Source organism: Echinops telfairi, unplaced genomic scaffold (genome assembly GCF_000313985.2).
Source record: "Echinops telfairi isolate 266 unplaced genomic scaffold, ASM31398v2 ScPeMD7_2573;HRSCAF=3158, whole genome shotgun sequence".
Taxonomy (NCBI): domain Eukaryota; kingdom Metazoa; phylum Chordata; class Mammalia; order Afrosoricida; family Tenrecidae; genus Echinops; species Echinops telfairi.
The window spans coordinates 8,879,235-8,894,696 of NW_022106471.1; the positions used below are offsets into that span (position 1 = coordinate 8,879,235).

At 37.8% G+C, this 15,462-nt stretch overlaps 1 protein-coding gene across 6 annotated transcripts in view; it reads left to right on the forward strand.

Moving 5' to 3' along the window:
* The window catches only part of LOC101642381 (WD repeat containing planar cell polarity effector), a 340,297-nt gene that overhangs the window by 286,304 nt on the left and 38,531 nt on the right, over positions 1-15,462 (forward strand). For 5 of the 6 annotated variants that reach the window (XM_045294106.1, XM_045294103.1, XM_045294105.1 and 2 more), the window contains one exon: positions 786-945. In XM_045294106.1, coding sequence (XP_045150041.1) covers positions 786-945 — 160 coding nt within the window. Of the gene's footprint in view, positions 1-785; positions 946-14,295; positions 14,359-15,462 lie in introns of those variants that run through there. The other variant, XM_045294107.1, reaches the window with a different exon arrangement.

The window sequence follows — 15,462 nt, forward strand, 5'->3', positions numbered from 1 at the left end:
TTCTATTATTTGATGTTGATAAAAATTGAGATTTTTACAGACCTTTGCCCTTTTATACATCAGTTATGTATCAATGATGGCTTAAGTCTTTTTTTAAAATTGGGGGCTTGTACAACTCTTTATCACAATCCATACACACATCCATTGTGTCAAGCACATTTGTTGCCATCATCATTTTCAAAACATTTTCTACTTGAGCCCTTGGTATCAGCTCCTCATTTTCAGTTTGGAAAGTCTTAAGAATTGTTTCTTTAATATAGTTGGGCATAGTTAGGCAATACAGGAGACCCAGGTTCAATACCCAGTATTGACTATGATACCACAAACACAGCCACCACTTGTCTGCCAGTGGAAGCTTGTATATTGTTATGGCTCTGAGCAGCTATCAGCAAAGCTTCCATATTGAGACAAACTAGGAATCAATGCCTACAACTCTACCCCTACTGACTCTATCAGTCAATGCACACACTGTGGATCACAAATGTCCAGTCCACAGCTGATCATGAGCTTCTTGTTCCATTGTGCATGTGTTTTTGTCATCAAGTCGATTCCAACTCACTGGTGACTAATAACAACAAAAACACTATAAATGTTATCAAATATCCCAGACCCAAGTGTTCCATCATCAGGTCTGTGACTAAGTTTTCTATTGTGTGAAACATAGTAAACTGACCAAAAATAATAACAAAGAAAAATGTTTTTTAAAGAGATGTATGGAAGTTTTTCTGTAATCCTTCTTAGGTAATTATGGGAATCATATTGGACTCTTCATCATTTTTTAACAGAACTCCTGGGGCCCTTGGACAGAGGAGATATGCTAAGTGAAGCTTTTGTTGGTCTGTCTTTAGCATCTCAAGAAGACACACTTCCAGATAACCTTCCTCTGTCTGGTTCAATCCAAAAATGTGTCTTTCAACAAAGAACACTGAATGGCTCTTCCAACAGGTAAGATATATTAAAAAAAATTTTAATGCTCCAGTATGTGAATAATCTTGCAATTGTGCAAAACGCACTGCAAAATGGATGATTGCAGAGGCAGTTACATTAAAATTTAACATTAGGGCTCAAATAGAATGTAAATGTTTAGAAAATAATGTTGGCAACATATGTACAAATATGCTTGATACAATTGATGTATAGATTGTTATGAGCTGTAAGAGCCCCCAAATTAAATGATCTTAATTTTTTAATGCCTTATCATTTTATTTCCCTTTTGACTTATTTTAAATTTGTTCCAGTTTTTAATATTTTCTGCTTTCTTCTCAATTGAGGTTTTCTGTGTATGAAATCTAGGATAGGTAAATCTATGGAGACAGTAACTGGTTAATGGTTTCTTGGGGATATGACAAGCAAGGGTGGGGGGAATAGGGAACTATTAACAATGAGTACAAGAAAGAAAGTATTCTAAAATTAATCATGGTGAGATTGTACAATTTTTCTCAATATGATCCAAGTATTGAATTGTACTATATCTGAATTATATGCCAATAAAACTGTTAAAAACAATAAAACAACACTGAAGTATTTTTTTAAAAAGAAAGAAAATTGCTCCATAAAGGGCAGTATTTAATATTTCACATTAAACAATTTTAATGTCCCCTATTTAAATGAAAACTAATAGGTTAGCCAGATATTTCCAAATGTCTAGAAGAACAGTGTGAACTTTCTTACAGGTATCCCTTGGTAGTTTGCATTAATGTTACTGCAGGCCAAAATGAAATCAATATGCTGACCTCTATCTATTCTTACTGTCCTGTTAAAAACTTGGGTTGATTTATACTATTCTATTTCCTTAATGTCAAAAAATAATAATTTAAAATTGATCACCTTGTCACCATGGATTATGAATAAAAACACACACAAGTGTTTTAGAACTGGTCCTGGGCTATCCTCTCAATTGTTGCTAAGTTTAGTCCATTACTACTATAGCACTATGTCTTTCCATTTTGTGAGTTCTCCACTTTTTTACTGACCCTCTACTGTACTAAGCATGGTGTCCTCTGGGTATATTATCAAGAGGGATGAATCAGGACATGCCTTAGTCCTGAAAGTACACCTTTGCTTTTCTAGCACTTTAAAGAAGTCTTACACAGATTTGTCCAATGCAATAGTCATTTGATTTTTTGACTGCTGCTTCCATGAGCATTGACTGTGGAGAAACAGAAGTGCAGAACATTATTACAAGAAACCAAAAGAGGCCTCTATAAATGGAGTAATATTCCATGCTCATGGATGGGAAGTCTTATCATTGTGAAAATGTCAATACCAACCAAAACAGTCTACTAATTCAACACAATTCCAATCCAGGTCCCAACATCATTCTTTTAAAAAATGGAAAAATGAATTCACTCACTGACATTGAGTTAATGCCAACTCACTATAACCCTACTGAGCAGTGTAGACTACCGAGCCTGTAACTATGTGGGGGAGTAGAAAGCCATCTTTCTCCCTCAGAGCAGGTGCTAATTTCTAACTGCAGACCTTGCAGATGGCAGTCTAACAAGTACCCACTGCACCACCAGGGCAATTACTAACTTTATATGGAAAGGAAAGAGTCCCAAGATAAGCAAAGAACTCAAGAAGAAGAAAAAGACCAATAAAATTATTTTAAAAAGGAAGAACAGAAGTCCTCTCAACTCAAAATCTATTATTTAGACCCAGTATTCAAAACAGCTTGGTATTGGAACAATGACAGGTGCACAGACCAGTGGAACAGACTAGAAAACCCAGAAGTAAATTCATCCACCTACAGACAATTAGTCTTTAACCAAGAGCTAAGAAAACATTAAATGGGTTATATATAATCTCTTCAACAAATAGTGGGGGCAAAACTTGATCTCCATCTGCAGAAGAATGAAACGACCCATACCGCGCCCCATGTACAAAAATGAACTCAAAGACAAATCTGAGACCTGTAAAGATCATCGATGAGAAAATAGTAACACTCTTAGTGACCCTATTCTAGGGCGTGGACATACTAGCAAATAAAATGAAAGCCACACACACAGCAGAAGACAAGATTCTTGGGACCCACTGAAAATAAGACAATTGTGTGCATCGAAGGACTTCATCAGAAAAGTAAAGGAGAACCCACAGACTGGGGGGAATACTTTAATAGCACAATAGACAAGGAACTAATATTAAAGTGTTACAGTTTTCTATAGATTTTATAAGAAAAATATAAATAACTCCATTAAAAAATGGACAAAGGACATGAACAGGCAATTCACCAAAAATGTATGAAAAAAATACTCCTGATCATTAGCCATCTGAGAGATGAGATATTATCTTAAAGTGGCAATGGTACCCACCTTAAAATAAAATAAACAGAAAACAACATATAGTGGAGAGGGTACAGAAAGATTGGAATGAAGTGTCACACACTGCTGGTGGGTCTGTAGATATGTACAATCCCTGTGGAAAGTGGTATCTCACTACCTGAAACAACTGGGAATGGGAATTCCATGCAAACCAGCCATACCTCTGCTGAGGATATACCTAAAGAAGTATGAGCCATAGCATGAACACACATACACACTTCCATGTTCATTAAAGCAGTGTTCATAAAAGCAAGAAGTTGGAAACAGTTCAAATACCCATCTGTAGAAGAATAAAGAAACTTTGTTACATAGACATAGTGGAATACTACCTACTGCTAGAAAACAATGATGAAATCACAAAACACCTCATGACAAGGATGAACCTGGAAAACATTGTTCAGTGTCGTTAGGTAATCATAAGAAGATGCATATTGTATAAGACCAGCACTATAGGATAAAAACCAAGACAAAGGCTTGTATACCAAAGGGAACAGACCTTGGAGGTTACAAAGGTAAAGGGACAAGGGAGGAGGATGAAGCAACAGGCTCTAGACAGTTGACAGGTGCTGATTGAGTTAAAGTGAGGTCGGAGGCCCACAAGCCACAAGATGGAGAGAAAGCGGGAGAAGCGGAGGAGGGCTATGAGTGGTTTCAACTGCTGGATGCAGAGGGAATGGTCTGAAATGTAACCTCCTGATGTAATTTTCATTCATAAATCAAAAGATCCTTTTTAAAAATGCAAATATACTAGAGCATAGGCATAGTTTGATGACAACATAAAAAAAATTAGACCTAATTAATTTAAAAAATACAGATCTGGTATCTTAACCAACAGACAAATTTGATCAAGGTCGAAAAATAGAAAGCAAAAAGATATACAAAATAAAAATGCAGGTTAACCTATGACTCATGCACAAAAACAAATGCAAAATGGATTAAGGGCCTAAATATACAAACTGAAACCATAAAATCCAGAGAAGAAAATGCCATATTCAAAATTGTTATGATTGAGCCAACCTCAAAAAACAGATCAAGACAATCTGGTACATACATATAATGGACAAATAGGAGAAATAGTCTTCATCTATGCTTGAAGATATGAGCACAATAGGTCAAGCAAAACAATTATTTCATGATTAAATTATATTAAAAGGAAATGCAAATTTACAGGGATCAAATTTATTCATACTTGCCAGGGGTAGATAGAAGGAAAAATTGGTGTTCAGAGTGATGGAAAAATATCCTTGACTAAGGATTGGGTTGCAAAGCTAATTACTGTAATTCCTGTTAATATGCTGTGTATATTGTAAAACGTTCAATTGGCAAAACTTAAGTTAGATATATTTATAACAACACATGAAAAAAAAAGCTGTTTGGCTGATACCAAGGGCTCAAGCAGAAAGCAAATGTTTTGAGAATGATGATGGCAACTAATGTGCTTGACACGATGGATGGATGGATTGTGATAAGAGCAGTACGAGCCCCCAATAAAATGATTTTTTTAAAGGGAAAAAAATAGCTGTTTATATACAATCAAACACTTCATGGCATTTACTTCCTTAGTTTGAAAGTATAGGGTCATAGTATCCTGGGACATCCCAGTTAATCTTCCTCATAACATGTTTTATGTTTCTATCTTCTAGTTCCTTTGGAGTGCTGGGGCTTTTAAAAGTTTGTAAGCAACCATTCAAAAACACAACAATTTGTCTCTATTCACCTGGAGAAGCAGGAAGGAGAGTTGGGAGAGTCAGCTGGAGGATCTAGAATATATGGCTAATTGTCTCCATGGACAACTACCTCTTTTGTCATGAGACAAAAACCAAAAACTGGACTAACCTGGCTCCTATTACTGAACATTTTGATTAAATATTCCATACAATAATCTTGATCAACTAACTCACTGCTACAGAGTCGATGCCAACTCTGGTGCCCCTATAGAACAGGGTAGAACTGCCCCTATAGGTTTCAGAGATTGTAACTCTTTCTGAGAGTATAAAGCCTCATCTTTCTCCTCAATCTTGATAAAAAGGGAGAAGATACAGAACAGAATATAAAATTATCACGAACTCCAGATTTTCTTTAGTCTTGGAGGGTAGTTGAACTGAAACTTCTGAGATAATCTTTAAACCTTGCACCAAAAATATCCCCTGAAGTCTTCTTAAAATTAAATAATAGTTTAGCTTAACTAGTAAAAAGGTCTGCCTTGAGTACTGTCCTTTTTAAAAATCTGTATGGAATCATATGATTGTATTCATTGTTGTAGATACAGATATAACCTGGTACCACCAAAGAAGTATTCAAAAAATATTCCATAAATGACTGGCCTAGTTCACAATTTGTACTCTTAGATCTAAGTCTTTCCCATTGACTGTTTATGTACTTTCGAAGTATACAAAATCATTAACAAAAATTACTTACTGGGTAGCCTTTGGCAAAATTCATAAACTGAACTAATTTTAATTCAACATGATGGAGAAATCAACTGAAAACTAGTTTGAGTAGATTTTATTGTACTTTGGTTTATAAAGAAACTTACTAGAATATAAAACATGAGGTCTGGGATGTTTGACTTCCCTTTTCCTTATTGTTGCAGCCTTCAAGACTTAGGGGACGTGCCTAGCATGTAACAAATGCTCGAGAAATAAGAATAAATAGGGTGTGGAAAGATATATTCATGACTGTGTAGAAATAGGCATTCTAGGTATACAAAATAATCAGCAATTTCTAAATTTAAGCAGTTCAAACTTCTAAGGTACAAATGATTTCTTTACAAATCACCACTATGTGAATTGAGACTTCATAAGCTATTAAAACCAACATACAGTTGGTTTTTCATGCTTCTTACTTGGCTTTTTAAATTATACAAGTAAAAGAAAATTCTGTTTATTAGTGTTGAAAATCACACAGGAAGAGAAGGGCAATATATGGATAAATGATTGTAGCAACAGAATAAAAAATTTATAATTAGTAACTAACTGTCCTAATTATTGTGTGTCAAATAACTCAGCATCTCTGGTTGCCTCAGTTTTCTCATTTCTATAAGATTTAAAATCCTATACTATAGAGAAACCATGTATTTGTAAATTTATTTACTTTGATAGTTGTCATGAATTAATACCTAAGAAACCCCAACTGAAATATTATCCTAAGGGTTCTTAAATTTCAATTTTATTTGGTTTGATTGTTCCTATTTAAAGGCAAATTCCTTAGATAAAAAACAAAAACTCCATCTACTTGAAATCCTTACATGTCTATAAAGAATATAATATAATGTTTGCTGTCTATAAAACATAAAATTGTCAACAGAATGCTTGGCAGTAAACTTACTAGGAAAAAACTACAGCCTATAATTCATGAAGATTGGCTCAAAACAAACTTTCTTTGCCAACAGAAAATCTGACAATTATTGTGTTGCCTAATTTGGCTCAGTCTAAATTGACCCTGTTTATTCATCTAGTCTTTAATTCTTGATAACTTGGCATAAGAGAAGAACACATGGCATATGTCTAGGAGTCCAAACGGAGACTCTATTGTACACTTCCAGAGTGCCGAGCTTGTAAGATAGCTGTAATATGTAGTCAACAGAACTAGTTCAGTTCATACTATTTTCACTCAGCACTTTATGTTTGTTGCCTATAAAACTAGAAACTAACCATAGCCGTGCTTTTCTAAGCCTTATGATATATATAAAGCTGGAAAAATTTAAACATATTTACAAAGAAGTTAGAACCATAAACTCTCTTAAAACACAAAAAATAATGGGTACCAGAAATTTGACAGCCTAAAGAAATCACCTTTTTCAAAATTTCCCTGAATCTTAATTATCTGTAGTTCAGAAAAACTGACCAAGATAAAGATAATGAGATTTGAAGAGCAAAAAAGACTAAAGTTTATTGTGAAAAAGAAGTTGCATTTTATTTTGGCTTTAATAGAGCAAAACTTTGAGGAAAATAGCTGCTTTGTTGATATACAGTTCTTAGTGGAATTACAATTTTCTAGAACTGAAATCTAGAAAAAATTCCAAATTGTTTAAATGTTAAGAGTTGGCTGAGGGGCCAGCTCCAATCCCAACTACGTGGACATCCCCACCTCGCTGCAGAAGAAATACTTCAGAGGACAGCACTGAAGCTACAGCAAGAGGGACAAATCTCATCAGAGCACAACGGAGCAAGTGAAGAGTGGGGCACATCCTGGCCCACCAAGCCTTAAGGACGATATCCTTGCTCGGAGCAGCCAATGCACATAGGGCCAGCCCCACTACAAGACATGACGTCCTCACTGACCCATAGCACTATGGGGAGAACACTGGAGATACAGTGCAGGAATTGTACCCAATCTGATCCCACCACACCGACGTGAAATGCTGAGGGCGTGCTACAGAACAGCAAGGGGAGTAGAACAATGAAGTCCCCAGGGAGTACCAAAAATAGACTTTGGGGCCAGGGCATGGCACCCCATCAGACTCCACTGGAAAACACTCCTAAAGGTCAATAGACAGACCTTGAACTATTTATAGGCTTTTTTCTTTTTTTATTTTACTGTTTTCTTTTCTTGCTTTGTTTTGCTCTGTCTTGTTTTTTGTGCATATTATTATCTCTGCAGGTCTATCTAGATAAGATAGGCAAGATCAACAATCTGTAGGAGAAAACAGGACAGAAGGTTCTGCGGGGGACATGGGAGAGGGGAAGGCGGGGGAAAGGAAGTAGGTGTTAAACCCAGGGACAAGGGAACAAGTGATCCAAAATCGATGGCGAGGAGGGTCTAGGAGGCCTGGTAGGGCTTGGTCAAGGGCAATGTAAAAGAGAGGAATTACTGAAATCCAAATGAAGGCTGAACCATGATAGTGGGACAAGAGAAAAGTAAAAGGAAATCGAGGAAAGAACTAGGGGGCAATGGGCATTTATAGAGGTCTAACTAAATACAGGCATGTGCATATGAAAATGTATTTATGAGGATGGGGAAATAGATCTATGTGCATATATTTCTAGGTTTAGTATTAAGGTCGCAGATGGACATTGGGCCTCCACTCAAGTGCTCCCTCAATGCAAGAACACTTTGTGGTGAAGAAAGCTGATGGTGGGCAGCTATCAAAAGAGACAGTATCTGGGATCTTGACTTGAAGATAAACAGTGGCCATCTATAGCTCAGAAGCAACAAAGCCCACATGGAAGGAGCACACCAGCCTGTGTGATCATGAGGTATCGAAGGAATCAGGTATCAGGCATCAAAGAACAAAACTCAAAACATTGTGAATGAGGGGGAGTGCAGATTGGGGACCCAAGACTCATCTGTAGGCAACTGGACATCCCCTTACGGAAGGGTTGCGGGGAGGAGACGAGCCAGTCAGGGTGCAGTGTAGCAATGATGAAACATACAACTTTCCTCTAGTTCCTAAATGCTTCCTTGCCCGCCCCCCACCCATACACAGTATCATGATATCAATGCTACCTTACAAATCTGGCTAGACTAGAGGATGTACACTGGTACAGATAGGAAATGGAAACACAGAGAATCCAGCACAGATAAACCATTCAGGAACAATAATGAGAGTAGCAATTCCAGGAGGGTAACAGGAAGGTGAGGAAAGTGGGAACCAATCACAGTAATCTACATATAACCCCCTCCCTGAGGGACGGACAACAGAAAAATGGGTGAAGGGAGACATCGGATAGTATAAGAGATGACAAAATAATAGTAATTTATAAATTATCAAGGGTTTGTGGGAGGGGGCGGGGCGGCAGGGAAGGGGTGGAAAATGAGCTGATACCAGGGCTCAAATAGAAAGAAAATGTTTTGAGAATGATGATGGCAACAAATGTGCTTGACATAAAGAATGGATGTATGGATTGTGATAAGACTTGTATGAGCCCCCAACAAATGATTTAAAAATAAAAAAAGGAGTTGGTGTTTTGATAAAGAATACAATTCATCTATAAAATCTAATATATACTTGAACTTTACATTTTAAAGCCTTCAGTGTTATTAGTGGGCTTCATGTGACTTGTACTCTTCTATTTGCAGAGCCCATTTCTCCTACGAGAGAAGCCCTCTTGGAGTAGTAGGTCAGAAAATAGGCTACTGCAACCTTAGCAGTTTAAAGCCACCAGCCTGACAGAAAAAGATGAGGCTTTCTGCTCCCTTAATGGTTTACAGCTGTGGAAACCCAAAGTGGAAGTTCCACTCTATCCTCTAGGCTCGCTGTGAGTCAGAATTAATTTGATGATAGTTACTGTTAAGTCTTTTAAAGTTTTTTCTCCTACAAAGCTTACAGCATTTACACTTCACAGCTTAACATTTATATACTTGTATACCATGGTATTTCAATTACAAAAGGTCCTTATTAACCAAGTATTCACTTAATCTGACTCTAGAGCTATGAATTCACAGTGTCAAGACATCATAATGTGAAATATCTAACTCAATGTCCACTCAAACATCCCTCCCAAGTTAATACCAGCATTGATCTCCGCCTGTCTACATACACACTTGTCTTTCCATTGTCAGATTTATAACATCCAGTGTTGCAATACAAACACTCTTCAAAACCATTGAAAGTCTTATCCTCACAAAACATACAATAGTGCATGAAATCTAAGAAATGTTAGAGAACTGAAATCTGTGCAAAACTTTTGAAAAGTGTTAAAAACTGCTTACTGAAAAAGAGAAATCCTACAACGATGATAAAAAGAATTGTAAGATAAAATAAATTTACTATCAAAGTATAAATAAATACAAACCCTAGGAGAAATTGATGAAATTGATAAAATCGTAGAATTTTTTTTTGATACAGAAATTACCCTTTTTTATATCTTGTGTGCTGTGAGTAGTAAATGTGAAATTGATGTCAGAGTCTACAATTTTGTAGGAAAACTAGGGCTGTTTCCCTTCCTACAAATTAAATTTACTCTTTTCTTCTAAAAAAGTATGTAAAACTTAAATGATAACTTATTAATATCGGTCTAATATGTTTTATTTATTGTTTTTAATGAACTATCACTAATTACAATGATTTCTAGTCCCATTTAATTTTTTTAAGTTGTATTGACACGATTCACATTCCATATTTCAATTGATTAAACATATTAAAGAGAGTTGTGCAGTCATCACCACAATTTCAGTACATTTTCTTCTTTATTGCACTCATTATCAGCTCCCCATTTCCCTTCAACTTCTCCTGCTATAAGCCTAAGAAACTATTGACCCAATTCCTGTCTCTCTAGATTTACTGATGCTGGACTTCGTGTAAAGAAAAACATACAACGCCACACCCCAACAACAAAATCAAACACAGGAAAACCTTAAAGAAGAAACTAATAAAAACTGGCACACATTTAAAATGGGTCAAAAGGGAGGTCAAATGGTAAGCTGCTCAATTTTAGCCTCACTAGACATCTGCATTAATCCACTTTCCAAGGCACTCTGTCTGACTGCAAGGATAATCACATCACAATAGACGACAGGGGGAATTCTCAGGAGGCTTAATCCAGTGGATTTTGGGCTTTCACTGTCATTCATAGCTTTCTGAAAACCAGGTGCTAAGAATTTAAGTTCTAACACACTTCCTTCCTGCAGTCTTGGATTTTATTATTTGCAGTCCTTGAATCACACAGGTTGGAGTGCTTCTTCCATGTAGACTTACTTAGTTGACACCTAACTTACAGCAGAAGGCTGCTTGTTTTAAGACAAGCCTTTAAGACCCTAGCGGCTATTCTTCCTGATAGCTGGGCACCATCTGGTATCTTCATCACACTTTTCTATAACACCAATATCTTTGTGCTCTAAGGGGTTACAATTAAGTGCAAGCCAATTTGATTATTTTTAAAGGTTCTCCCCCACCTTTCTATTATCCTTAGATACCTCCTGCAGGTATGTAAAAATAATTAAATCTTCAGTTTGGAAATCAAACTTTTTTTATTTTACTCATTTTATTGGGGCCTCATACAACTATCACAATCCATACATACATCAATTGTATAACGGACATTTGTACATTCGTTACCTTCATCATTCTCAAAACATTTGCTCTCCACGTAAGCCCCTGGCATCAGCTTATTTTCCCCCTCCTTCCCCGCTCCCCCCTCCCTCATGAACCCTTGATAATTTATAAATTATTATTTTCATATCTTGCACTGTCTGATGTATCCCTTCACCCACTTTTCTGTTGTCTGTCCCCCAGGGAGGATGTTATATGTAGATCGTTATAATTGGTTCCCCCTCTCTACCCCACTCTCCCAGTATCACCACTTTCACCACTGGCCCTGAAGGGAGCATCCATCCTGAATTCCCTGTGTTTCCAGTTCCTATCTGTACCAGTGTACATCCTCTCGTCTAGCCAGATTTGTAAGGTAGAATTGGGATCATTATAGTGGCAGGTGGGGGGGGGGTGGGGGGGGTGCGAAGGAGAGGAAGCATTTAGGAACTAGAAGACAGTTGTACTTTCATCGTCGCTACACTGCACCCTGACTGGCTCATCTCCTCCCCGCAACCCTTCCGTAAGGGGATATCCAGTTGCCTACAGATGGGCTTTGGGTCCCCACTCTGCACTCCCCCTCATTCACAATGATATGATTTTTTGTTCTTTGATGCCTGATACCTGTGACACCTTGTGATCACACAGGCTGGTGTGCTTCTTCCATGTTGGCTTTGTTGCTTCGAAGCTAGATGGCCACTTGTTTACCTTCAAGCCTTTAAGACCCTAGATGCTAGATCTTTTGATAACCAGGCTCCATCAGCTTTCTTCACCACATTTGCTTATGCACCCACTTTGTCTTCAACAATCATGTTGGGAAGGTGAGCTTCATGGAATGCCCATTTAATAGAACAAAGAGTTCTTGCATTGAGGGAGCACTTGAGTGGAGGCCCAGTGTCCATCTGCGACCTTAATACTAAACCTAGAAATATATGCACATAGATCTATTTCCCCATCCTCATATATATATTTACATATGTACATGCCTATATTTAGACCTCTGTAAATGCCCACTGCCTCCTCTATTTCCTTTTACTTTCCTCTGGTCCCACTATCATGCTCAGCCTTCATTTGGGTTTCAGTAATTCCTCTCGGTTACATTGCCCTTGATTAAGCCCTACCAGGCCCCTCACATCCACCTTGCCACTGGAAATCAAACTTTTTTTTGTTATAGTAGATCCCCATGAAGGTTATGTCCTAAGTTGGGCCTGAGATACCCTGGGCACTACTACCATGTAAGACTTTGTTTTTCAGATTCTATTATCTATGGTTCAGGTTACACCGAAAATCTGAACACTGTTTACCAGAGATAAGCTGCATATCTGGAACAAGGGAGAAATTCACAAATCATCTAAGCATTCTCTATGTTTAGAAATCACAATTATTTTGCTTTTACTAGATATCTCTGTTTATAAATTTGGGGAAACCTGTTTTGCATTCCAAATAATACACAGTAATGGTTTTGTATACCTTCTATTACATCACATTATGAGGTACTGGTATATAATACATTTCAGCAAAGCTAAATTGGACAGTGTAATGCTTCATTATATTCTATTATTAACTTAATGTTTTAAAATTCCCTGATGAAAATGACCTAGACTACTATTTAGTTATTAAGGGTTAAAAGAATGATTTTCTAACTCCGTCATTCTTTCTTCATTTAGTAGCTGGCATTCATTTACACAGTAAAAAACGTTCTCTATCAACTATCTGCCTACTCTGCAATGCAGGGGAAATGCTTGATGTTTTCCTTAAATTTCTCAGTTGTCAGTGACTATTTGGAGAAAAAGAGGATATATGATTTCTAAATGATTTTTTTTAATGTTTCCAATCCACTTTGGTCATGATTCATTTGGATACTTGAATATTGTAAATCAGCATAAATTTGGCCAGTTTGTATCAAAAATCTTCACCTATCTACTTTGTCACTTTTGTAATATATACAGTGATACCACTGTTGTCTAACTCAATGAGTTCCAAATTCGTGTTTGAACACCAAAAAGTTCTAGAATTTAACATATTTTCCGATTAGAAATAATGGAAAACCAAATAATTGGTTCTGAGACCCAAAAATCACACTTATAGCCTTCTCTGTCTCTAATTTGCTATTGCCACTAAGTTGTTTCAAATTACCAGTAACTTTTCAAACTTGTCTGGGGTTATTTCATTGTTAAAGATTTCACAACTTTTGCTACATCAGCCACAGTAATTATAATTTTCTTTTTCAAAAACTGATCATTTCAACTTCAAAACTCAAACCCGCTGCCATGGACTCAATGCTGACTCAGTGACCCCGTGTGGGTTTCTAAGACTAATTGCTGACGGGAGTAGAAAGACTAGTCTTTCTCCCTGGAGCTGCTGGTGGTTTCGAACTGCCAATCATGTGGACTGCAGCCCAACGTGTAACCACTACATCACCAGGGCTCCATAGCCATGTTGTATTTATTCAGCCGCCAAATCAGACAAGTGACAACCTGATTCAAATTCCACAATGATTTCTTTCTTTTACTCTGTCTTGGTGCTCACCGTTTTCCCCTGAGCTTTACTGTGTGTGTCACTAACTTTCTTTGGAGCCATGGTTACAGTATTTTAAGAAGAAAGAAAAAGCACACTGCTGAATGTTTTAACACACCAACACAAGCACAGTATGTGGTCTGACTGAGAGCAGCACTTAGACTGAAGCATCACCCTTTTGTGCCCTGGGCAAGACACAACGTGTGACTCACTCTCAGCCGTACGGGTTTTATCATGTCAGATTTCGAATCGACTATCGAACAAAGTTCTGAACAAAGAGCACTTTTTTTTTTTTAACTTTGCTTTCAGTTGGTGAAAGTTTGAACTTTGAGCTGTTTGACAACCAAGGTATCACTATACACAGGAATAGCCATCACATTGTGATGATAAAAGTGAACTTACATACCCATTGAGAAATTAAAGAAATCAGTGTATCCAAATACCAGCAGTCCCCAAGTTTCAAATGTCCAACTTATGCCTTTTTTGCAGGGCTTGTAACCAGTTCTGTCGTAGCTGACAAAGTGACGCAAGAACAGATCAGAATTTTTACCATGCTAAGTGGGATGGGAGACTTGGAAGACTCGTGAGCCCTTTCAGGAGCCTGGAACATGAGATGATGAGCATGACTGGAGAGTAAAAACGTTCAGAGCAGCGTGAGCAATCACTATTGGGGCAGGGAGCCATCAACCTGAAAGCCTTGCTTTAGTGCTAAGTAAATTTACCTTTACTTTGAAATGACTGAACCATCCACTGCTCACAACAAATTCATCATCACAATCATTTTCATCTGTAAGAACCACATGCATGCTACAGAGGACAACACTAAACCTACAGATTGGGGAGAGAGGGCGGCCTGCTATGCCCACATGGAAGCAAACCAAGAAGGAAAAAGAGTGTGGTTCTAGACCCCATATCGGCACACCCAGCTCTAAGGACAATGTCCCTGCATGGAGCTGCTAAGATACAGAGAGAAGACTGCCGGGCCAACAGCTTGAGACATGATGCTGGGGTGTACCTTGACAGAGGACAATACTAGGGACACACGGCAGGGAGTGAGTCCAGTCTGAACCCCCACAGCAGGATGAACCAAGGGAACATAGCAAATCAGCAACAGGAACATAGCCAAGCCACAACGCCCTTGAGGAGCCCCCCAAATAGGTTTTAGACTAGGGGGGGCAGGTCCCGGAACCCCCCCAGACCAGTGGGGACATAGTCATAAAGCTCAGCAGACAGACCTGGAATTATCTATGCTTTTGGGGTATTTTTTTTTGGCTAGCTATTTTTCTTTACATATATATATATTTATATATACACATATATATATAAATTCCTTTTTTTCTCTTTGTTCAATTTTTTTGGTATTGTCTATGTTATTGTTTGCTTGCCTATATAAGATAGGCATGGGAAGCAAGCCCGAGGAAAAAGCAACAGGGCTGAAGGTTCCGGAGGGACTTAGGAGGAGGAGGAGGAACAGGAAGGGAGTGGTGAGAAAAAAATGCCATAGACAGGGAACAACTAGGGAATAAAATCAATGAGGAGGACGTAGCAATCTGGGGGTGTTGGAGCAACAGCAGTCTAGCTAAGAGGATTTACTAAGAGGCAGAAGAAGAACGAGCATGATGGTGGGAAAGGAGGAGGGGAAAGGGGAAACAGTAA